General features: G+C 39.0%; 2 protein-coding genes across 2 annotated transcripts; one reads left to right on the top strand and one right to left on the bottom strand.

The window, feature by feature from the left end:
- Window positions 1–1042: 1042 nt before the first annotated feature.
- mcts1 (MCTS1 re-initiation and release factor) lies at window positions 1043–4308 on the bottom strand. The gene is made up of 6 exons (XM_086301640.1): window positions 4114–4308; window positions 2518–2670; window positions 1928–2025; window positions 1689–1822; window positions 1523–1590; window positions 1043–1433 (listed from the first exon to the last, which is right to left on the bottom strand). The coding sequence occupies exons 1-6, from the start codon at window positions 4122–4124 to the stop codon at window positions 1352–1354; spliced, it is 546 nt and encodes a 181-aa protein (XP_086157766.1). The 5' UTR covers window positions 4125–4308; the 3' UTR covers window positions 1043–1351.
- A 1596-nt stretch (window positions 4309–5904) lies between these two features.
- cul4b (cullin 4B) lies at window positions 5905–22769 on the top strand. The gene is made up of 20 exons (XM_086301584.1): window positions 5905–6897; window positions 10076–10191; window positions 10281–10384; window positions 10470–10539; window positions 11709–11782; window positions 11872–12034; window positions 12248–12337; window positions 13097–13179; window positions 13263–13330; window positions 16145–16263; window positions 16354–16546; window positions 16660–16764; window positions 16848–16958; window positions 17070–17155; window positions 18070–18177; window positions 18266–18379; window positions 18471–18576; window positions 18668–18840; window positions 18921–19073; window positions 21415–22769. The coding sequence occupies exons 1-20, from the start codon at window positions 6432–6434 to the stop codon at window positions 21508–21510; spliced, it is 2598 nt and encodes an 865-aa protein (XP_086157710.1). The 5' UTR covers window positions 5905–6431; the 3' UTR covers window positions 21511–22769.
- Window positions 22770–23339: the final 570 nt, after the last annotated feature.

Genomic DNA, 23339 nt, shown 5'->3' with positions numbered 1-23339 from the left:
CCTGTACCCTGAGGTGACAATCTGCATCACTAAATGCTGCTTTATGAAAAGGTGAGTTTCTCCAAAGATTTCTGAATTGGTTACTAAGAAATTGTGGTCTGATCTTTATCAGAGTCGCAGTAATAGAAAATAAAGATGATAGAAATAACACATAATTCGTTCCAGTTTCTCTTTCTTTATTGCGATGCTGTAATGGTTAACACGAAAGTGATGCTGGTTCAGTTCCAGTAAATCAAATAAGTGTAAATACCCTTTAAGGGTGTGTTGCAAAACATGCCAAATCAAACGTTGTGTTTGATTTGGCATGTTCTGCATGTTGTGGTGACTACTTGCCACAAGGAAGCAACTGAAAATAGCTCATTTCAATATTTTTTTAAGCAGATTTGTTATTTAAAATGCTCTCCGTGCAGGCTGGGAAAGGTAAGAATCTCTGAGCTAATCGCTTCTCCCAATGCTACTCGGAGTCAGGCATTACAGTTAAGGAGATATAGGATTTGTGCCCTGTAGTGGTGCCAATCCATAAAAATAAAGACCGCACTCACGAAGTCTGGTTTATGTGGACCTGTCTTCAATCACAACTGTTTTTCTAGAGAAGTTGGAAAAATCCGTCTTTGTGTTAATGGAAGACCAAAGAGGAAGACCTCATACCAGCTTTGAAGCACGGTGGAGGGAGCATCATGGTATGGGGCTTCCTGGTTATTTCAGGGTCTGCATGCTTAAAACGACAATGTTTATGCATGTGGCAACACTCCACTATCTGATGCTCAGGGGCTCGGGTAATATAATAAAACATACAGAAGTAAACAGTACAGCTAAAGAGGAAGTACCCACAGCACTGGGCGGCAGTAGGAAGGAAATGTACTTTGACCAGTTGGGGAATGAGAAAAATTTTGTGGAGCTTCAAGTTATTAATTTCAACGTTCTTTTCCAGCCCCGTTTAATAAAGACAGGAAGAGTCCAACTGTTTGTGCATTTTTAATCAGATTGTATTTGTCCGTAATTACGGCTTTAGATGAAGAGCAGACTGTGTTTTCATGAGAAATCAAATCAAGAAACCTTTATTAATCACAAAGCATTCACACAAACGTTTTCTTGCAACTGCACATCAGAGCATGTTGACATGTTCAAGTTTTGTTTAAGTGGTTCATTTTACAATTTGTTTTCCCGCAATACAAAATGCCAACTGAGATACACTTTAAAGCAAGCTCTTTCTTTTATTTTTGCATGACAGTGACGGTTGATTCAAAGCCTCCAGTAGATTACACAGCTAAGTCTCTAGGTGTAAACAGTTGACTGGCAGCTCATGCTTCGCTATCAGGAGCTCCGTACATCTTCCAAATGGCTGGCGTTATCATTTATACGTCTTCATGTGCCACAGTCCGTCGTTCAGATAGTGGACGTTTTCAATCCCGATTCCCTTGTTGACTTTTTCTCTGTTTGCAAAACAAAAGGGCGGGTTGAGCACATTTAAGGAAAAAGAAGCAGCAGCAACTAGTGAGGGATTTACTCAGTAAAGTCTTACATGTTCTCTGTAGACATCTTCATCACGCCAACACAAAGTGCATGTTGTTTCCCCTCTGCCATGATTGCCTGAATTCACTTATTAAAGACAAACCAATGGGGGAGTTCACATGAAATAGAATAAATGCTTAAACCTAGAAGACAGAGCATCATGTCTGAAAGGATACGACAACTGTGTCAGCCTTAGCTGGGTAGAGTTTAGCGCCTGGCGATGTCAACCCAGGGCACATGATGTTGGCTCCACTCAAGACAAATTTAATGGCCCCTTTGTCTACTTGCTGGTGTGGAAGAATAAAAGGATCTACAAGAAGGAAAAACAACAACAACAAAAAAAACAGAAAGGTCATCAGAAGGCGGAAATTAAAATACAGCGAGCAATAAGCCGGCATTAGAAGGTCTCACATACATTTATGCAACAGTCTGAGGGTTGGGTAGAAAGGTCCTTCTCTCTGTCTGAAGAAAAGCAGCTCTCCATTCACTGTCAGGATTTCAATGTGTTCATGGCTGCAATAAATAAAGAAACAAATGTAGGGATGAATCTACAAACTCAGTTTGGATTCGGAAGGTTGTGTGAAAGTAAATACAAACTGAATGCAATGATTTGGAAATCTTATTGTTCACCACAGAGAAAAGAAAACATCAAATGTTTGAATTGACGTAGCAAGATATTCCAAAAAAAAGTTGAGACAGGGCGATGTTTACCATGTGTGGCATCCTCTCTTGTCTTAACAAGTCTCTAAACGTCTGAGAACTGCTGGACTTTTGGAAGAGGAATGCTGTCCCGTTCTTGTCTGATACAGAATTCTACCTCCTCAACAGTTTGGGGTTTTCTATATTCCATTGTGAATAAAATATGGGTTTATGAGATTTCCAAATTACTGCATTCTGTTTTATTCCGATTTTACAAGGCATCCCAACTTTTTCACAGTTGGGTTTGTGTTCTAGAAAAAATACACCACATATAAAAATAACAGATATTAAAATGAGCAATCATACCATCTCACTATCTTCACAGGGTCCTTTTTCGGCATTATCTGATTGAGCCATGCCTCGATGTCAGGGAACTGTTCCAACAGCTGATTTTTGATACCTTTGATCACTGATGTCTTCAGCTGGATACAGTTGGACACATTTTCCTTTTCATCAAATCTGAAAGGAGAAAAGGTAACATGTTTAACACTAGAAAAAAAAAAACACTGAAACTGAGCCTTAAGTTAAAGTATTTAGTCAATGTGCTGTAGCAAACATCAGGAACGTATGCAAGCATTAAGAATTTGATTTATACCTTTTAAACATGGTTTTAGAAAACAACCAATATCTCTCAACCCATGTTACACATTATTATAGATATACATCGTGTTGAATAAAATATTTGCTGTCAACACAACAGCTGTTTTGTGATCTTTGATCTGGCAAAGATTTCACACTGAATGCCCTTCCTGACACAACCCACATTTATCCAGGTTTGGAATGGCCCCTTTGAGTGTGCTGGCTTTTGGTCCCCATAGCTGGGAGTTCTCTAAAACTAAGTGGATCAGTTTAAGTCCCTGGAGTCAATCACCATAAACTAAAGACGGTACACAAGAGAACTGAAGAAGAGGCAGGAGTGGGGGGAAATTGGGGTAGTGGGAGATTGAAAGTTTTACACTTTTACTACGTTCACTGCCGCTATCTTGGATTGTAAACTTGAGGTTATGATGTATGGTATGCCTGGCATACTTTAGAGATGTGCAGAGGAAGAACAGTAGATATATTGGTCAGAGTATGCTGAATATAGAGATGGCAGGTAGAAAGAAAACAGCAAGACCACATAGGAGGTTCATAGATTTATACTATAAGACATGCAAAGGATTGGTGTGACACAGGAGGACGTGCCGTTTCAATCCCTAAAAGAGAGCAACTGAAAAAAAGTTGGCAACAAATGTTCTCATATGCTGATTACACCCCAGCCCTGAACTTTTCCATGCATTCCTCACAGGAGGTATGTTTCAAACTCCAAATGCATCTATAAACAGTAAACCTATTATCCCCCAGTACACAGTCAGCATGAGAAGAGAGCAGATAAAAGTGATTAAGGAGGCGTCCTGCTTGGCCTGTTTACTTCAACGACTTACACCTGATTTTATCATATAACGTAATTGTACCTCGATCTGTCCATCAATCCATCTCCCTCGTCGCCAATATGTGTAAGCTCAAATAAAAAAATTCGACTTAAATCTGCTTAAAGTTATTAACATAATGGTCATGGATATTTTCAAAACACTTCTAGTTTCAGTGTTTGAAATGTCACTTTTCATGTTCTTTCAGTACACAGCGACAAGTAGGACCTGTAAGTAATTCATTTAGCTCAGTCATAAGAGGCAAACTACATGCGTCTGCATATTTTCAGACATCACACAGCACCCTTAAACAATCTTTATTTTCTGTTAGTCCGCCGCAGCCTAAATTTTATATCGGCAACAAAATATATCATATATTATCATAAGTCGAGCCTGCTTGTCTTATTAGCTGAGCCCACTTAAAAAATTCGAGGATGCTAATCAGTGAGCTAGCTGTTGCTAACTACAACACTTAAAATAACCAATAACGTACTTTTTAAACATCGTCGTTGGTCGTCGTTACAGCGTTCCTCGAGTGGGTGAAATTATGTCACGGTGTCTGCTTTAGACTACGTTCAGGGAAATAAGATAAAAGTCACAAGAACATCTATCAAGTAAAGCTAATGCAACCCCACGCCTGCTCAGCAGTGGAGGGCCAGCGGTGCGTGGATTGCGCCACTTTGCAACAGTTTTCACGTCACACGGCAAGTCAGGTCAAAAGGCGCGTCATCCTGTTACCTAGGTAATATTCGTAACACAACCGTTTCTCTTATCACGACAAAGTCCCGATATATATATATATATATATGTGTATATATATAGGTGTTGTTAAAACTATACACATACTCAGTTTTTAAAATGTTTATATTATTTATATATATATATATATATATATATATATATATATATATATATATATATATATATATATATATATATATATATATATAGCATACAGCATACACTACATTGTTAAGTTTGTGTTTAGGAAGTTTGTCTTTGGGATGAACCAGTTTCTGTCTGAGTGTGTTGCTGGGTCTGAAGTAAGCTGGGATGTCGTGCTTGGAGAAAACTCTCCCGAGTTTCTCTGATACACCGGCTACAAAGGGGATGACAATGTTGTTGCGTTTGTCTTTCTTATCCTGCCTAGCTGGTGTCTGATCTTCTTTTCTGTGAAATACCTGTTGCTAAAATGAAAGAAAAGCCAGTCACCTACCACATATTGTAGCATATTATAATCATTTAATAAAGCAATGTTTGTTGTTTGAATTTTAAGATGGCGATGGTATTATATTGAAAGTCTTTCATGAATTGTAATTTTCCCTCATTAAGAAATAGTTGTATGATAAATGGTGTGTTCTTCATAATTTCATCTTGAATAATAAAATATTGTATCACAGATGTTTATCTGAACATCCAGAGTTTCTGCGCGGTAAAATCTATAATCAATATCGATTTTGAATACAGTCAAGTCTTTCTTAGTAAATTCTATTGGAAAAGTATTGCTGGTGCAATGGTTACTTAGCACTATCATTTCATAGCCAAAGGTTACTGGTTCAAATCCCATGATCATCTCAACTTTAAAAAAAAAAAAAAAAAAAAAAATTTAGTTTATATATACTTCACTCTGGTTACTTTAACATTCGCACCACAGTGCAAAAAGAACATTGTAGTTAAAATATTTAACTTTGTTAATATAAGGGGGACAGAAAATCAGGGAAGACAGAAAAAAAGAAACCCAAAACCAAAATGAATGAATTGGAAATTTGTACATTTATAGATATAAAATCCTGCCAGAAATATTGTGAGATATATTACAAAGTAAGCTTTTCAAGCCAAAGTTAAAGCTGCAAGTAATACAATCCAAGATAAATATACAAATCCCGTGCCAAAACTCATGGGTACTTTCCCAGAAAAGATTGACTGCACTCAGTGTGGGAATTACAGAAGGTGCCGTTTGAACTGACGTCATTTCTAAATAAAGAAAAAAATATCGGATAACAAAGAAGCAGAAGTTTGAAACTTATCTGTCCTTGTTTTTGTTGTTGTTGATTTGTTTGGTTTTTTAAATTGAAATTAACTTTATTACAAGTAGTTGACCATTCAAAACATATAGGGCAAACAAACCAAGAAAATTAGTTGTCATGGGTCAAAACAAAAAAATAATAATAAAAAAGGTTGACTCGGTACAAAACCTTTTCATTCATCGATTGCATTATTTATTTATTTATTATTTATTTGTTTGCGTGACACTTACGTCAAACGTCGAGCCTGGGCGCCATCTTGTGGCCGAAACGGTCACAGCGCTTGGGTTGGTTTAGAAAAAAAGAAACACGCTTGTGCAAAAACTACTTTTGTACAAAGTACTTCCGGTGGGGTCACGGACTAGCTTTTCTGAGCGGATTTTTCCCGTGTTCGCCGACGGCTGTTTTCCTCCCATGTGAGCGTGTTCTCGTAGTTTCTGCGTTTCTCCTGTAAATATTTTTCATTAACAGCCGCTTTCCTCAAACCGCTCACTCTCTGCACGACTTTACGACGCGCTTAGACAAGCGAGGCAAAAGAGGAAGCAATAGCCAACCATCTTTCGTCTCCTGCCAGCAATAACAAGACAGCGACGAGGCTAGGTTCAAGTGGAGCTTCTGTAGTTTGTGATTTATTGTCTGTTTTATACAGGATAGAGGACTTTGGTTTAACCTCTCCGCGTTAAGGCAGATAAAAGCTCTCGGACGCTGAGCTTTTCCCCCCTCCCGGCGACCCTGGAAGTTTCCGATCAGAAGACTGGCTGTTAAGAATTAGTATTCCCGTTTTTTCATGTTTCCAACAGGTTTATCTTCCCCTAATCCCCCACCACCGCCAACCCAGGAGGCTAGACCCGCGGCTACTGATGTCAAAACCGACAGCGGTAACATCACATCTACGAAAAAGAGGAAAATAAACGGCTCGGAGAGGGAAGACACTAGTGACACGATCTCCTCTTCGCCTCCAAAGACCCTGAATTCCTCCTCCTCCTCCTCCTCCTCTTCCTCTCCCACTCCGCTGCACATTCAGAAGAAGTTGAGGTTTGAGGATTCAGTGGATTTCATTGGACTCGATGTGAAAATGGCTGAGGAGGCTGCTGCTGCTGCTGCTTCGTGCTCCAATAACAAAAGCAAAGCCATGTTCCTGCCCGGCGGCGTGGGGCACCACGCAAACGGACTGACGAAAACTGCAGGATCCACCACCTTCTCCAACAGTAAACCCGGTGCTGCCAAGAAACTAGTCATCAAGAACTTCAGAGGTAGACACTGGTGGATGATGGGGTCCAAGCTCCTAAAAAGAAAAAAAAAACACACCTTAAACTTACAAATCCCTGCTATATCACAATGATATGGTCCCAGCTGGCCGACACATTTAACAGAGACTAGAGCTCATTTTAAACAGCTATCTATGAGTTTAATGCTTAAAAATTGTACCATAACATAGGACAAAGATATCACGGGCTTTGGCAAACTTGGGAAAAATGTGTATTTCCTTGATTAGTAATCTTGGTAACTATAAATAAGTTAATAAGTCCCTTTGATTTTGCTAAATCAAACCACCTGTACGGATAGTTTAAACCTATAAATGGGTTTCACTTGCCCCTATCCAAAATCAGGAGCTAAAGTTAAAGCTGCCAGATCTTTAAATATGCCAGATTTCTGGTAAACATTGCTGCGAGCTGACAGCAGCCATCCTCTCTTTCCAACAGCAGTACCTGCAGCATGGAGGGGCGAGTCTAAAGAGAGGGAAAGCATGTACTCCACTAAAATAATTAAATTGGCTTCTCTTTGTGGGGCAGTAATCGTCTGATCTGTTGGCCAAGTAAAGTATTAGATCTGAAATAAAACAGTCCACTTAAAGGCTGTACGGCCTTCTGGTATTTTGATATATTTACCATTAGGTTGAAGGTGTTGCTTTTCATCACAGAGCAGTTGTTTGCAGTGGAGTGCCGTCTGTTCAACATGAGTGAAATAACAGCACTGACTTCTCACAGTCGTTGTTTTGAAATCCAAGAACATAAATCTTTTTTGTATTTTGTTTCCCAGAAGCTTCGGGTCTGATTATTCTTTAAAGACATCAGGAGCCAAGCAGTTTTTGTCCTCGGGCCATATTTTCCCTATGCGTGCAGTACCGTCATGTATGATAGGGGTCTTCGTTAAAATATCGATTAGTCTTTCATCAAACCGCTTGTGTGGGTAGTTTGAACTAAAAGTGAACATTAAATTGACCTTAGGAGTTATTATCTCGAAATCTTGACTTACTGGCTGAAACTAAGTTGAGAATTTTAAAGAACCCAATTCAAAATTTTGAAATGATAACCTGGAAGTGTGGCTTATTGATCCCTAACATAGCAATGTTTTTTAGACACAGAGACAAGCTTACTATACTTGTCTGTACTTAGGTGTATTCGATTATATCGGATTACACTTAGTCAAAACTAGGTGTAAATACATTCAAAATTTCTGTGTAATTGACTAATTCAAGACTTTGTCCTTAAAAAAAAAAAAACCCTATATCTATCTATCTATCTATCTATCTATCTATCTATCTATCTATCTATCTATCTATCTATCTATCTATCTATCTATCTATCTATATATCTATCTATCTATATATCTATCTATCTATCTATATATATAAATAAATTTAAATATATAAAAACAGACTAAAACAAACACTGAAAATGAACTAAAACTAAACGTTCTCAAATAATAATAATGGCATACAGTCAAGCAAAGTGGCTCTGGAAACTAAGCGAGCTTAAACAAAAATTTAAAATGAAAATTCAAGATGGAATAAAAAGTAATAATAAATTAATAAGAAGAATACAACACTGTAATAGCTCTGGTTGTCACCCCTTGATGATCTTTTCTAAGCCAGGAAAAACCCTGAAATCTGGGCTGCAGCACACATAGCAGAGTATCAGTTAATTGTATTTTATTATTGCAGTCTTCAGGCTCAGCCCACACTGGATTACAAGACACCAGTAAGTAACCAGTGTTAGAGTAGCATCCTACCTTACACGTGTTAAACAAATAATTCAAGCTGTAGAAACAAAGGCAGCAAGTTTTAACCAAGACAAATATCAAATAAATAAATATTGTTCTTTTTTATTTTATTCAGTTTTTTATTACAGACAGTGATGCTGAGGCAACTAAGTTATCAGATACATTGCTGGAAAGTTTTTTAAAAAAACTACCCATTTTGTATATATGAAATATATTTGTATATATATTAGTAAAGATGTTTACTCTGTAAACACTGCGTCAGCCCTATAAACTGTAAACTGCGTTATTGATTGCTCACCCCAACCCATTTTTCTTCCATGAGAACAAAGAAATCTTCACTTTAAAGATACCTGATCTGGAGTCTTTAGGTTTGACATTTTGTTGGTACAAATGTGTGTCACAGACCCGATGATACAATATTTGGCCGAGTGTCAGTAAACTGAGAAAAACTGAGGTGCAGTTTTTTTTAATACACTAAAATTCATATTGTGGTTTCAGCTTGTATGGTACAGTTGTTATAGATGGCCAACAATGAGTAAATGAAGACTGGGACCGGGTGTAGTATGTGGGAAAAAAACAGATTAATACTGTGATAAGTACTTAAACCATCTTTGACTTTAAGGTGACCAGACAAAAACACAAGAACAGCAAATCAAACCACAGAGTTAAAAAAAAATTTAAGAAGTTTAAACTGTGAGAATCTTGCACAAACATTTAAAAAAGCATATTTTTTTAAAGTGCTCTCATGGGATGTCTTATATATTTATAAGACAGAAATGAAAGAATCAAGAGAAAAATTTAAAAGGAGTATTGCAGTGTGGTCTCAGCAAATGTGAAAAAGTCTGTTAGCGTTTGTGAACATGAACTGTAACATTTATTTCAATTAGAGGTACTCCTCATTTTAGCAACATGTACGTTACAAAGTGGGGTTCGTATCACCGTGGCAACCTCGGTATTTTGCCCCAAAACTAAACCAGATTGTTTTCATAATGATAACGTTCTTTAAATGTATATTAAAAATAATCCGTAAAAATCTGTCATGTGTGCAACTTGAGCTGAGCAGAGTGAATCATTTTCCAAAACAAGAGTGGGAAAATGGTAATTTTGCGTGAGAGACCACATGCAGACGGACATAGAAACAAGAGAGGGACATCTGTGTTGAGGAACCCAAATTTGGTTGTGACTTATTTCACAAATGAGTTTATCTTTCTTGGTTGGTAAATGCATTTTTCTCTCACCAATGAAAATTCTGGAATTTAAGTAATTCTAGTTAACTGGGAATTTACCAAAAATAAGTTACAGTCAGTCTAAAAAGTTATCACAGACGTATTCACTTGCATTTAGACAGACTGATTATGCCTTCTCATAATCAGTCCTCTAAGTATGAGTGAGACTGGTAACACAGTTCTGTTTTTGTTTTTCTCACAGAAAAGCCCAAATTGCCCGAGAACTACACGCAGGAGACCTGGCAGAAGCTGAAGGAGGCGGTGGAGGCCATACAGAACAGCACGTCAATCAAATACAATCTAGAGGAGCTCTACCAGGTATCCAGACAGACCCGCTGAATTCCCCCATCTGCAAACAGCAACTGTGCCGTTATCATTATTCCGACAGCTCTGTTTTCTCCCCTCAGGCTGTGGAAAACCTCTGCTTCCATAAGATCTCTGCCAAGTTGTACAAACAGCTGAGGGCCGTGTGTGAAGACCACATCAAGGCACAAATTGATCAGTTCAGAGAATATCCTTTCACGGTCTCGCTCGCTGAATCGCATAGAGAAGATGTTGTTATTTTGTGTCCACTGTTGCCTTAACTTTGTTCTCACGGATGCCCTGGACAGCGTGCTTTTCCTGAAGAAAATTGACAAGTGCTGGCAAGATCACTGTAGACAAATGGTATGTTTTATACTGTTAAAAACTGTTAAACATAGCAATTTTTTAAAACTGATTTATAATAGAGTTGGTCGGGGGGCTTGTAAATGAAATATTACAAACAGAGACAAACTATTCTGGCTCTTACATTCCAAGTAGTGCAACTCAAATGCATCTGTCATTAGTCACCCCCCACCCCGGCCCTGTAAATGGACTGTTTTGCAAATATCACTATCTTGGGTTTTGTATGAGGTTAGTTGTGCAATGCCTGCAAGCAGCCAGTCCAGCAGAGTGAGGAACGCTAGAGGAGATGGAAATTTACGACATTACTATAGAATATCTCAAGTCTGCTACCTACGCTAGTGTTTAAAGTTGAATCGCTACAGGGCATCCAGCTTGCTGGCGCAGTAACGGTTTCTTAATCACACACTTAATAAAGAAGCTGTTTAAGTGAAAGTGATCAGGTATCGAAGGAAGTGGGTGTGGTTCTGAAAACTAGCATAACAAGCATATGAAACTTCAATAATAGTAGGCAATTTACATACAGCAGTATGGAGCAGATGCATCTGTGCTAACTAGAGTATTTGACAGCGAAGAGAGAGAAACAAATGTAATGTTAAAAATTAGAATTTTCCTATAATGCCACCACACAACAGACCATCCAGCCCATAATGATAGTTTAGACATTTCGGGTAGTCAGCAGCAGTTAACCCATGTGTTCTCCATAAATTTACTATTTGCAGGCTATCAAATCCTTCCACTAACACTAATACCACAATACATTACTCTTACTGCCTCTGCAGCGCTCTTACTACTCTAAACAGTAAGAAGGATTGCACAGACCCACTTTTTAGTTTTACTGGCCCAAGGTTGTAACATTAGTCTGCTTGCAGCTAAGGCAATGATTATAGAAATATGTGCACATCCTGATTTCTGACTGATTTCTTCACATCCTAAACAACACATGGATATTCAGGGAATTAAAATTCCCCCAAACTGAAAGAGCTAACGATCTGTTCTCCGTCTTAAAGTGATTTCTGTTCCATTTCTTAACTTTTTAACCACCAACAATGAAGCTGCAACATCTGAGAAATCTCAGCAGGCTTTGTAGGACCTTTAAACTTCATATGTAAGATTGGAGGAGGTCATCTGAACATTGAAAGCGTGATTAATTGTGTATCTTTGTTCCACAGATCATGATTAGGAGTATATTCCTGTTTTTGGATCGCACCTACGTTTTACAGAATTCCATGCTGCCATCGATTTGGTGAGTGATCAGCCATGTTGTGGTTTTAGCTTCGTACTCGGGCTGATTTCTGTTTTATTGTATGGTGAACGGGTTGTTGTGGTCTTCAGGGACATGGGTCTGGAGCTGTTCCGGTTCTACATCATCAGCGATCTGAAGGTTCAGAGCAAAACCATCGACGGGATTCTGCTGCTCATTGAGAGGGAGCGAAACGGAGAGGCGATAGACCGCAGTCTGCTGAGGAGCCTGCTGAGCATGCTCTCTGACCTTCAGGTAATAGGGCAACTCTTCAAATAATAACCCAGATATTAAGTAGTGACGGTCTAAATGTGTTTTTGAAGATTGTTTGGATTTCCTCCGTTTATTTGAACCACAACAAAAGTGTGTTGTTTGCATGGCTCACCTGCACACGGGTGTGATAAAGTGTCTGTTTCCTGTTGTCAGATATTTTTAATGAAACCTGTGTTCTGTCGGCCTCCTTGGCAGATTTATCAAGAGTCCTTTGAGCAACGCTTTCTGGAGGAAACTAATCGACTGTACGCTGCAGAGGGACAGAGGCTGATGCAGGAGAGAGAGGTGATTTATATAACCTCATACTCAGAACACATTCTTTTTATTTTGTCGTCTGTTATCCACGATTCATTGATCAGCTGACTAAACCAATTCTTAAAGTCATTAGTTTAGTAACCCATGAAAAATCCTTGGCAGCTGTTCTTAGAATTCTTGTTAATTACTTCTAACAGAACATCCAACCATTCCCTGGGTTTGTCTTGTCAGATGTGAGGATTTGAAGCTTTTTTGTCACATTTGGTTCTTCTAAGGAATAAATAAGCAACTAATGCCTCAGAAAGGATTCAATATTTTTTGATGTTGTTAGAAATTTTACAAAAAGCCAACCATTTAACCACATGTGGAAATTCATTATAGAAGAGGAGGAACACAGATGTAGCCACTGAACTAAGCATTAGTAAAGCAGAAAGCAGGTCTGGCACCGTAAACGTGTTTTGAGTGAAGCTTTTAGCTCAGCAGAAAGTATATAAAACGTTCACTTTGCAACTGGAAGCTTAGTTTATGTGGATTTTTGGTTGTTGTTTTTTTATACAAAAGGTGAAGCGCAGAGACTTTGTTTTGCAAACGCTCAATTCTTATAGTTTAATTTGAAGAAACTGTAGGGAAAATAAAACTACAAACCTCTCTGTGAAGACTGCCAAATTATCCTCTATGCAAGAAAAACAACTTTTTATGATGTTATGTAATCTTTCGATGGGTAGTTTTCATCTGCATTACAGAATAAGCATTAAAAGCTGTGGTGTGAATGTAAATGTGTTTTTTTAGGTACCAGAATATCTCCATCATGTTAACAAGCGCTTGGAGGAGGAGGCTGACAGAGTAATCACGTACCTGGACCAGAGCACACAGTGAGTGTCGGACTGAAGCGTTCACTTAGCAAATAAACGGTGACAGAGATCGATGCGTAACCTGAGCTTTTTCCTCCTCTCAGAAAACCGCTCATCCTTGCTGTGGAGAAGCAGCTGCTTGGTGAACATCTCACAGCAACTCTGCAAAAAGGTAAACACTTAATATAAGCGGTCACTATATAATAATAAATTATTGTAAAACAAATGAGGGTTTAGCTTATTAAATGTACCTTTTTGTCATTGTTACAGCATATTTTAAATTATGGCAATTTTTTAACAAGATTTTCTCTTCAGTGTGTCTGATTTAAGACATTTTTAGTTTCATATAATGTTGCATTAGTCTTTTTGTTTTTATGTTGTTTATATGAGTAGTAGTTCTCAAACTTGGACCAGTTCTAGGTCCTAAAAGGCTGTTGGGATATAAAGACAGCCTTTTAGCTCACAATATTTGTCAAATTTAAATAAATTACATAGGTAACAGACAGTAATTTCCATTGTGAAGAATTTGAATTAAAGTCAATGAACAACAAGGTTTACAAAAAAGCAGGCAAATCTTAAGTCCTCATTAAGGCAGATATCTAGTGGCCTGTAACTTTTATAAATGCAAAAACCAGAGTTTTTTGTTTAAGTCTCTTTGTCTTTCACCGCTTTTTATAGAAAGAGACCTATTGTAACTGTGTGCAGTGATTGTGATGCCATGGCTTCGATATGGTAGCTTCAAAAATGGGTACCAGGGGTCCGTTCTTCGTACCTCGCTTACTACATCCAAGATCAAATCATCGCGCCAACTTTGAGCTCGCTATTCCGGTTCTCCGAACACACCTGTTGTTGACGATTAGTACAGCTGGATGAAGTAATGTGAGATCACTGGGTGGCTTAACAGGGGCTATGCATCGATAGTAGAAACATTGATCGGCAACCCTTTGATTGGTCGGCGAAAATGTCGAAGGAGCGCGCTCGGTATTTTTCGGCAGCAGAGCAAGAACTCTTGATTGAGGGATTTCAGGAGTTTCAGAGTTTAATTAAAACGCAAGGGAACACTGCAAAGGCTGCAAAAGCAAGGAGAGAGGGCTGGCAGGAAGTTGCTGACAAATTAAACTCGTAAGTAATTTAAGAATAATAATAATAATAATGGATTGGATTTATATAGCGCTTTTCAAGGCACCCAAAGCGCTTTACAATGCCACTATTCACTCACTCTCACATTCACACACTGGTGGAGGCAGCTACGGTTGTAGCCACAGCTGCCCTGGGGCAGACTGACAGAAGCCAGGCTGCCATATCGCGCCATCGGCCCCTCTGGCCAACACCAGTAGGCGGTAGGGTAGATTTATCATATCACACCATATTATCCAATATTATATTACATTATATTATATTATATTATATTACATTATATCCTCTTTCACATTAGAGCCACAACAGGACCCACTAGAACATGGGAACAAGTAAAAGTGAAATAAGAATATTCTACAGAATGGTAATATTTATCACTTATATTGCTTTTAGTCTCTTGGAAAGAGACCCTGAAATAATCTGTTTGTTTGTTCATAACAACAACCAAGAAAAGGGCAGAGCAGAAGAAGACAGGTGGTGGTCCTGCACCCCCTCGTCAACAAGTTGGTTAAGTAAATAATACCCTCACGGGAAAATCGATATCTCTCAATGAGCACACTGTCGCGCTGAGCTAAAGGATCCTGCCTATCCCGCAATATACGCTGAATTCTGAAAACTCTCATTATCAATCTTGCACCTTCCGCAATGGGTGGCTCGCGTATACGGACAGGACATGGCAGCGACAGGCTTCCCAAATCCACCTTCGCTTTTATAGCCGTGGTCTCTCATCTTGATTACACGAAGTAATTTACTATTATTACTCTAAAATATGAATTACATCTGAAATAATCAAATACATGAAATAGAATGATTAATAGTACATTTCCCTTTTTTTAGGAAATGACCTGTGTGTATCTGTATGGAATCAATACAAGAATCAAGTACTGCATTATCTTTAGTTACACTGATATCTTTAGTGGTAAAATATCGCTGTTGCTTTCGTATAAATGAAGCGGACATACCTGAGTGGCCGCGATCTAATCCTGTTTACATAAAGTAAGCCTGCTCCCGAGCAGGTTTACGCTTACGGATCTGTTGCTATGACAGCAAGTCCCGGATGAGCTTCAGAGAACCGAACGATCCAAGATCACGCGAAATCGTCAACAATCAAATCCAGCTAACTTACTTAGCGAGGTACGAAGAACGGACCCCAGGTCTATGACCACTCTGACCAATCAGTCAGTGTCTTCAAAACAACATTCGTGCATCTAGATGGCAACAGGACTATCACTATGCAATTGAACAGAGTCAAGTTAGCAATTGCATGCAATCTGCTTGTGATAATACAGAGATGAACTGTGATAAGTTAAGAGGGAAAAAATCAAATCTGCTGTCGTCTACATACAAAGAAAATCGTATTCACTACTTACATTCAGAGTTTAGCCAGAACATCATGAATTTAAAATAAAAATTCCTTAACAAATAGTTCTCTAGTTACTGCAGGATGGCAGTTTAAATGCAGAATGACATCGGTGCCGAGTAACTTTGATGCGGAATTCTGGGAATATAACCAGAATGCAACCAGTTAAGTCGAGTCCTCTATTGCAAATAGATGGACCTCAAGCGATTTTCACTCATCTGCGCAGACTGACTGATACTGATTGCAACATGTTTGCAATCTGCATGAAAAATTAGACTGCAGTTATTTGTAAACCTTTGGCAATCAGTCTGAGAGTGATTCCAATGAATCCAGTCGGTGGGAATGAAATTAAAGTCAACCTGCTGTCCTAGTTTTTTTACTCTTAGTGAAGCATAAGTGACTGTTCTGGAAGTACCTGATATGTGACTGTCTTGTCTGAACCTCATACTGAGTCTTGATTGACCTCTAGCTGTTATTTGAAACTTGCAGGTCTGACCAACCTGCTGGATGAGAACAGAATTCAGGATCTGTCTCTCCTCTATCAGCTCTTCAGTCGAGTGCGTGGTGGCGTTAGCGTGCTCCTGCAGCACTGGATAGAATACATAAAGGTATGGCAGCTTTTAAATGAAAGACTGAAGAGAAGACAGAATCAATTCACTGTTTTAATTGTTTTTAATGTCTTGAAAATACAAATTCAGGCTTTTGGAAGCACGATCGTAATCAATCCGGAAAAAGACAAAACCATGGTGCAGGAGTTGCTGGACTTTAAAGATAAAGTGGATCTAATCATCGACGTGTGTTTCATGAAGAATGAGAAATTTGTTAATGCCATGAAGGAAGCTTTTGAAACATTCATCAACAAACGGCCAAATAAACCTGCAGAGCTCATAGGTCTGTAACTAAGCATGTTCCCCATTCATAACTGCCACACAGTGAAGAGAAAAATAATAACAATCAACAACAATAATTCTGCCAACATGATAATAATCAACATTTCTCTATAGCAAAACATGTGGATTCAAAGCTGAGGGCAGGAAACAAAGAGGCCACGGATGAAGAGCTGGAGAAGATGCTGGATAAGATCATGATTATCTTTAGATTCATCTATGGTAATGTTTACTGTAACAGTTGTGTAAGTACAGTACTTTGTCCTTTGTGCGGCCTTTATTGTGAGACTTTGATGTCCTTGCAGGAAAAGATGTTTTCGAGGCGTTTTACAAAAAGGACCTGGCTAAGAGGTTGCTGGTTGGAAAAAGTGCTTCTGTTGATGCTGAAAAATCAATGCTGTCAAAGCTTAAACACGGTCAGTTTTCATAGCTTAGTGCCATTTCTTAGCACGTGTGCACACAGGCGCTACATGATGGAATCCTGACAGTGACTGATTGAACTTTGACTCACAACGTTTGTTTTTCAGAATGTGGAGCAGCGTTCACCAGCAAGTTGGAGGGGATGTTCAAGGACATGGAGCTTTCTAAGGACATCATGGTGCAGTTCAAACAGGTAACACTTTGCCTACATAAATAGGCAAAAATGACATTTTGGAAAAGGTTTTGTTCACACATATTGAAGCATTACATGGTGAAAAAAGACAAATCTTTTCATTGAAGTTTTATCAAAAAGAAAAAAATTGCCGACAATGCAACCAAAGTGTTAGCCTACCTTTGCTTTCCCTGAGGGCTTGAAATATAGACATTGTAAGATGTAATTCAACTGTCAGCATAACATAAAACCTGGGGCACATTCAGTCTGAGAATAGTGTCTGGTTTGCACCAGTTCTCCAGTTAAACAACGTGTTTCATGGAAGAGGTGTGAGACAGTAGGCAGCTGGCTTAATGTGCGTTTTGTTTTGTGGGTGCGTCAGAAAGACAACCACCAACTACAGTCAGCCAGGACGGATGTGCATATAAACTCTGACGTATTAAAATGCAGACAACAAACTTTCCCTGCTATTGATGCAGAATTAATACATAAGGCGCACTGAATCATTTTTTTGAGGGGAAAAAACTGTATGTATAAAGATGAATAAAAACTGAAAGTATTAACATTAAAGTATTGCAAAGTATCTGACATGTATAAAGGAAACAGAGCGGGAGGATGATAAACACAAATAGAGCCATTTATAATAGAAGTATCTCTGTAATACCTGGTTACTAAAATAGCTCTGTAAACGAGGGTTTGGTGAAATTAGTTTCCAGTGTTGTAAAATTCAGTTTCTTCATATAATTACAGTCTGGTTTGATTTTCTGTCTTCAGACTTGTGTAATTACAATAAAACTGAAAGGGTGGACCCTCACCAACACTGCCTGTTTTCAGTCTAAAATCCTGCTAATGGATTCAGTTTCCTGCTAGTTTCAGTTTACTAAGATTAAAACTTCTTTGTGGGTAGATAAACTCATGTCTTTGTATTTCTGTAGTATATGCAGTGCCAAAACATTCCCGGCAATATCGAGCTGACAGTGAATATCCTCACTATGGGCTACTGGCCAACGTACGTCCCTATGGAAGTGCACCTGCCACCTGAGGTTAGTCCTGAGCAAATACTGAGGGTTGATTTTGTACTTTTCAATATAACGAGCGTCACTTTGTAACACCTCTCTTATCTTTGTCCAGATGGTGCGACTGCAGGAGATCTTCAAGACTTTCTACCTGGGCAAACACAGTGGCAGGAAGCTGCAGTGGCAGTCGACGTTAGGCCACTGTGTCTTAAAAGCTGAATTTAAAGAGGTTTGAACTCTTTTCTAAGAATGACCTTGTGTGTTTTGCTCACTCAGTGAGCCAAGTTTAATGCTAATCGTCTTGATGTTTCTTGCAAAAGGGCAAGAAGGAGCTGCAGGTGTCACTTTTCCAAACCCTTGTCTTACTGATGTTTAATGAGGGAGAGGAGTTCACCCTGGAAGAGATCAAAGTGGCAACAGGAATAGGTTTGTATTAACACATTAAAGCACTTTTTCATGAAGAAATGGCATCCTCTATTTTTTTCCCAGCCACACTGATCTTTGGGCCTTTCCACAGAGGACAGTGAGCTACGGCGGACTCTTCAGTCACTTGCATGTGGTAAAGCACGTGTCCTCACCAAAATCCCAAAAAGCAAAGATGTAGAAGATGGGGACAAGTTTTCCTGCAATGACGACTTCAAACACAAGCTGTTCAGGATCAAAATAAACCAGATCCAGATGAAAGAAACAGTATGTTTGCTCTCACCGTATTTTTCTAAATTATCTTTCAAGGATCGGAAAATTATTTTTAACTCGCCTCTTTTACTCAGGTGGAGGAGCAAGCCAGCACCACAGAAAGAGTCTTTCAGGATCGTCAGTACCAGATCGATGCTGCCATTGTGCGGATCATGAAGATGAGGAAGACTCTGACCCATAATCTTTTGATGTCTGAAGTGTACAGTCAGCTGAAGTTCCCCGTCAAGGTGATAATCACAAATGATTTTCTGTTTTGTTTTTTTTCTTTTTACCACTCGGTCGTAAAAGCTGATGGGGAATGCCATCACCAGGTGCGGACACCAAAGTTTGTGAATGTGATAACTCGAGTATGAGTCAGCGTAGGGCCTTAAAATTGACACCATAAGTGTATCTACGAGCTTGACCTCAGGTCAAGTTTTCTGAAAATCTCGTGAATGCAATAACTTGAGAACGTAGGATTTTAAAATTGATACCATAGGTGTAACTACTACAAGTCTCAGATGAATTTGAATCTCAGTGACCTCGAACTGAAGGTCTAGTTTTCTGAAAATCTTGTAAATGCAATAACTTGAAAATAAGCCAATTTTAAGTTGATAGGTGTGTCCACTAGGAGGCTGAAATAGCACTGGTAGTTGCCAGTATTTTTAACATACAGAAGGACTACACTGGGTTTAATGCATGATCTAGTAGTAGAAATAATGAGAAGTGAATGTAGCTTTTGAAACCTTCCAAGCTGTGGGGCTTCCTACATGTGAATATTGTATTGGGTATTCACTACTTTCACTTACCATTTCAGTCCCTCTCCTTTTTCGTCTACTTTCAGTCCTCCAGTAAAGGAAGTTTCTTTCATTTGCTGGACAGACCCCCGCTCTTCCACAGTCGACAATTTCAGCTAAACTAGATCTAACCAAAAAAAAAAACCCACTAGGACTTGGCCAGACAGCAGTGACGCTTCGATGTGACAGATTGCTGATTCGGTTTAAAAGTTTGCTTGGACATGATAGGGGGTGACTTCAGTGTTTACCACAAAGAGGAAGGAGTGGGGAAAAATAGTCAGAGATCAAGAAGCCAAAATGAGAAGCCGAGATAGTGGCTGCATTGAAAGTTTCACTTCACGGCAAAGAAGTTCTCTGTATTTTAACACGTTTGCTCTTCACGTACAGGATAAAAGATGCAGTCATGTGAAAAAGTTTTCAGGGGACTCTCTCCATTCCTATAAAGATGCACTTTTTCACATGATTGTCAGGTCACCCATTGGTTTTGAGTTTTGCATTTAAAAACTTTGGTGTTTTTTGTCCACTGTAGTGTTCATTTTATTCTTTTTTTTTTTTTTTTTTTTCATAAGAACTATAAGCTGCAACCATATGCAGTACCAGTGTGCCGCACAGACACAAATAGTTCTACATGAGAATTTGTTTGTTTGTTTGTTTATCTACAAGGCTGTAAATCTGTTTTTAATGCTGAAAAGTTGGGCATTTTAAGATGTGACTCTATAGGAATTGGCTTGCTTTGGGTGCCAGCCTCAGGTGACCACTAGAGGAACTGTACAGTCTGGAATTTCCATGGTTGTTTTTTTTTGTTTTTGTTTTTTTAAAGAAGCAGCTACGCCACAAACAAGAGTGTCAAGAGACCAGTTGTCTCACATGTTTTTGATCCTGCTAAAACATGGGGTGGCTGTAGCTCAGGCGGCAGAGCAGGTCAGCCACTAATCAGAAGGTCGGTGGTTCGATCCCAGGCTGCCTCCTAGCTGCATGCCAAATATCCTTGGGCAAGATACTAACCCCATGTTTGCCTACTGGTGGTGGTCAGAGGGCCTGGTGGCGCCAGTGTCCGGCAGCCTCGCCTCTGTCAGTGCGCCCCCTACAATGTAGCTTGCCAGTGTGTGAGTGTGTGAATGGGTGAATGACTGAATGTAGCTTTGGGGTCCTTAGGGACTGAGTAAAGCGCTATAGATAATGGTCTCCATAGCTCTGTGTAGGAACAATGTTAGACGCTGCTGTTACGCTGTGTTGACCAAATTTAGAATATGACTCTTAGGGGATCGGGGTTTTAAACTTTGGCAGTGTTTAATATCAGCATCCTCCAGTGCAGGGGTCCCCAATCCCAGTCCACATGAGCCGGTGTCCCTGCAGGTTTTAGATCTCACCCTGGGTCGACACACCTGGATCACATGATCACATGAAATTACCAGGCCTCTGGAGAACTTCAAGACATGTTGAGAAGGTAATTTCTCCATTTAAATCAGCTGTGATGGATCAAGGACACATCTAAAACCTGCAGGGACACCGGCCCTCGTGGACTGGGATTGGGGACCCCTGCTCCAGTGTAACAGCGTGTATCAAATAGGGGGGAAACTAACAAAAAAACTATAACCTTTATGCAGGTCTAGAGGAAAAGGAGAAGGTGTTTTAATTTACTTTTTATTTTATGATAAATTTTGGGAAGACTAACATGAATCTGCCTTTTCACTTCTGTTTTTTTTCTATATCACACCTCAAAATATAGCTTGAAATGCTGGCATGTTTTTCATGTTTTAACTCGTGCCTCCTGTCTGTCCTCTCCTCTCAGCCTGCTGACTTGAAAAAGAGGATAGAGTCTCTTATTGACAGGGACTACATGGAGCGTGACAAGGAGAACTCCAACCAGTACAACTATGTGGCTTAGATGAAAGAAAGGTGGATGCAGGTGGTCCAGTCAGGATGAAAGCCGTTCTGAGTGCTCGGTCTCTTAAATCGTCTGCTCCAGTGGATGTTATCCATTATCATCTTCAACCCAGCGACCGACAACTGAATGGCTATAGCTCCACAGGGTTTTTCGTCAGGGGTCTTGTGATCCTGTGGACTGCATGCCTATTGAAAAGAGAATATTGTCCATATTTGTCAGTGCCTCTGAGAGAGCTGGGACAAAGAAGACACACAGATATTGTTCAGTTTGCTCTTTTTTTTTTTTTTTAAATGGAGAGGAAAAGTATTTATTTTCAAACTTAGATTCTTCTTTGTCCTTGGTTTGCATCAATATGCTCTTTGTTATCAAGTCACTATTTTTTTTCTTCCTTTTTGTTCATCCAGTATCCCAGGCAAATGCTAACACACCTAACAATGCTCTAAATGTACCACATGTTTGAGAGAGAAAAAAGGATAAAAATTAAACTGATGCTTGTTTCTTTTGTCAGTGTCAAAAGTGGGACTAACATTTAAAGTAGGGAACTGGAAATTTTGGGAATTTCTGTGGCAAATGTGTGATCCTGCATCAGCAAAGTTTTACAGTTTCAAGGCCATGTAGCCCAGTGATATAGCGATGTTTGTAATCACACAAAATGTGCCAAAAATGGAGCACTTCTTGTTGTTATAGGCTATAATGAAGCTGCTAAGGCAGCCCACTTGTATAAGTAAACACATTTAAGTTTCTCTTTTGCTTTTTCTTTGAAGGTCATTTTTGTACATGCACCACAAAGCATTTTAAATAATCTAACATGGCAGTCCACTTTGTGTTAGGTTTTTGATGACCCTTAGTAAAAGCACAATACGATGAGAGTCCACATTCAATGTCATTACTACACACTTTTTTTCTTAAGTCTCCCTATCAGGCTTACTGAAAAGTGGATGGAAAACGCCTCAACATATGAGGCAGACAATGATTGATCAGATATGCCGTTGTTTGTATGAGTCTGTTAGATTTCTTCAGATTAAAATAACTGTTTCAGTGGGTTATGTCATGTTCAATCACTGGTTTTCAAACACGTGTAATTATATTTAGGGTGACCAGATCCCAACTATTTCAGCGTATGACTATGTGAGGCTGGGTACTAAAGCTGGAAAGAGAGTCTAAGTTAAACAGATGTTATCGGTGTGATGCTGATTATGTGATGGACAGATGGAATATTTTATATTAAAGCAATTTACACCTTGTAAGCTTAAATATAAGCTAAAGTTTGTTTTTAATGGGATGGCTTCTATAATCCCATTTTCTATATTGTCTGCTCACGTTTTTGGTTTTTTTTGTTTTGCAATAATGGTTATCCATCAATCCACAGAAAATAACATCTCTTTTTTTGAGCCATACAGTACTGCGCAAAGGTCTTGAGGCATGGTAATAAATAGGTGCTGTGATTTATTGAGGCAGTAAACATACATGGAAATACAGTTAATAAGAGGATTTTTTTTTTCCTTTTCTTAAGGACATGAGTTTCAGATTGTGACCATTGACTGTAGATAGTTTTAAGCCTCCAGGTTGTTTAGTCCTGCACTAGTCCAATTTGCTCAAATCTTTGTCAAAGGTCATTGCTCACCATGTCGAGATATGCCAACTTTTCAGCTAACAGGTCTTTGAGAATTGGAATGTCGTTTTTGGTTTAAAAATCCAATTTTATATTTTTTTATAGATCCAACTAAAGACACGAAAACAAATGATATGCATTTTTTGACAGGCTGCTAATAACAAGCTGCCTAAAGACAGTTTGAAATTGGTTCTTTTCCAAGTTGTCATGTTTATCC

Source organism: Aulonocara sp. 'chitande type north' Nkhata Bay, linkage group LG2 (assembly GCF_057382095.1).
Source record: "Aulonocara sp. 'chitande type north' Nkhata Bay isolate Kocher_YH1m ecotype deep benthic linkage group LG2, A_spYH_male_GT1.1, whole genome shotgun sequence".
NCBI classification, from domain to species: domain Eukaryota; kingdom Metazoa; phylum Chordata; class Actinopteri; order Cichliformes; family Cichlidae; genus Aulonocara; species Aulonocara sp. 'chitande type north' Nkhata Bay.
The sequence above is the reverse complement of the archived record's forward strand: the minus strand, read 5'-3'. Positions and strand labels throughout refer to the sequence as shown.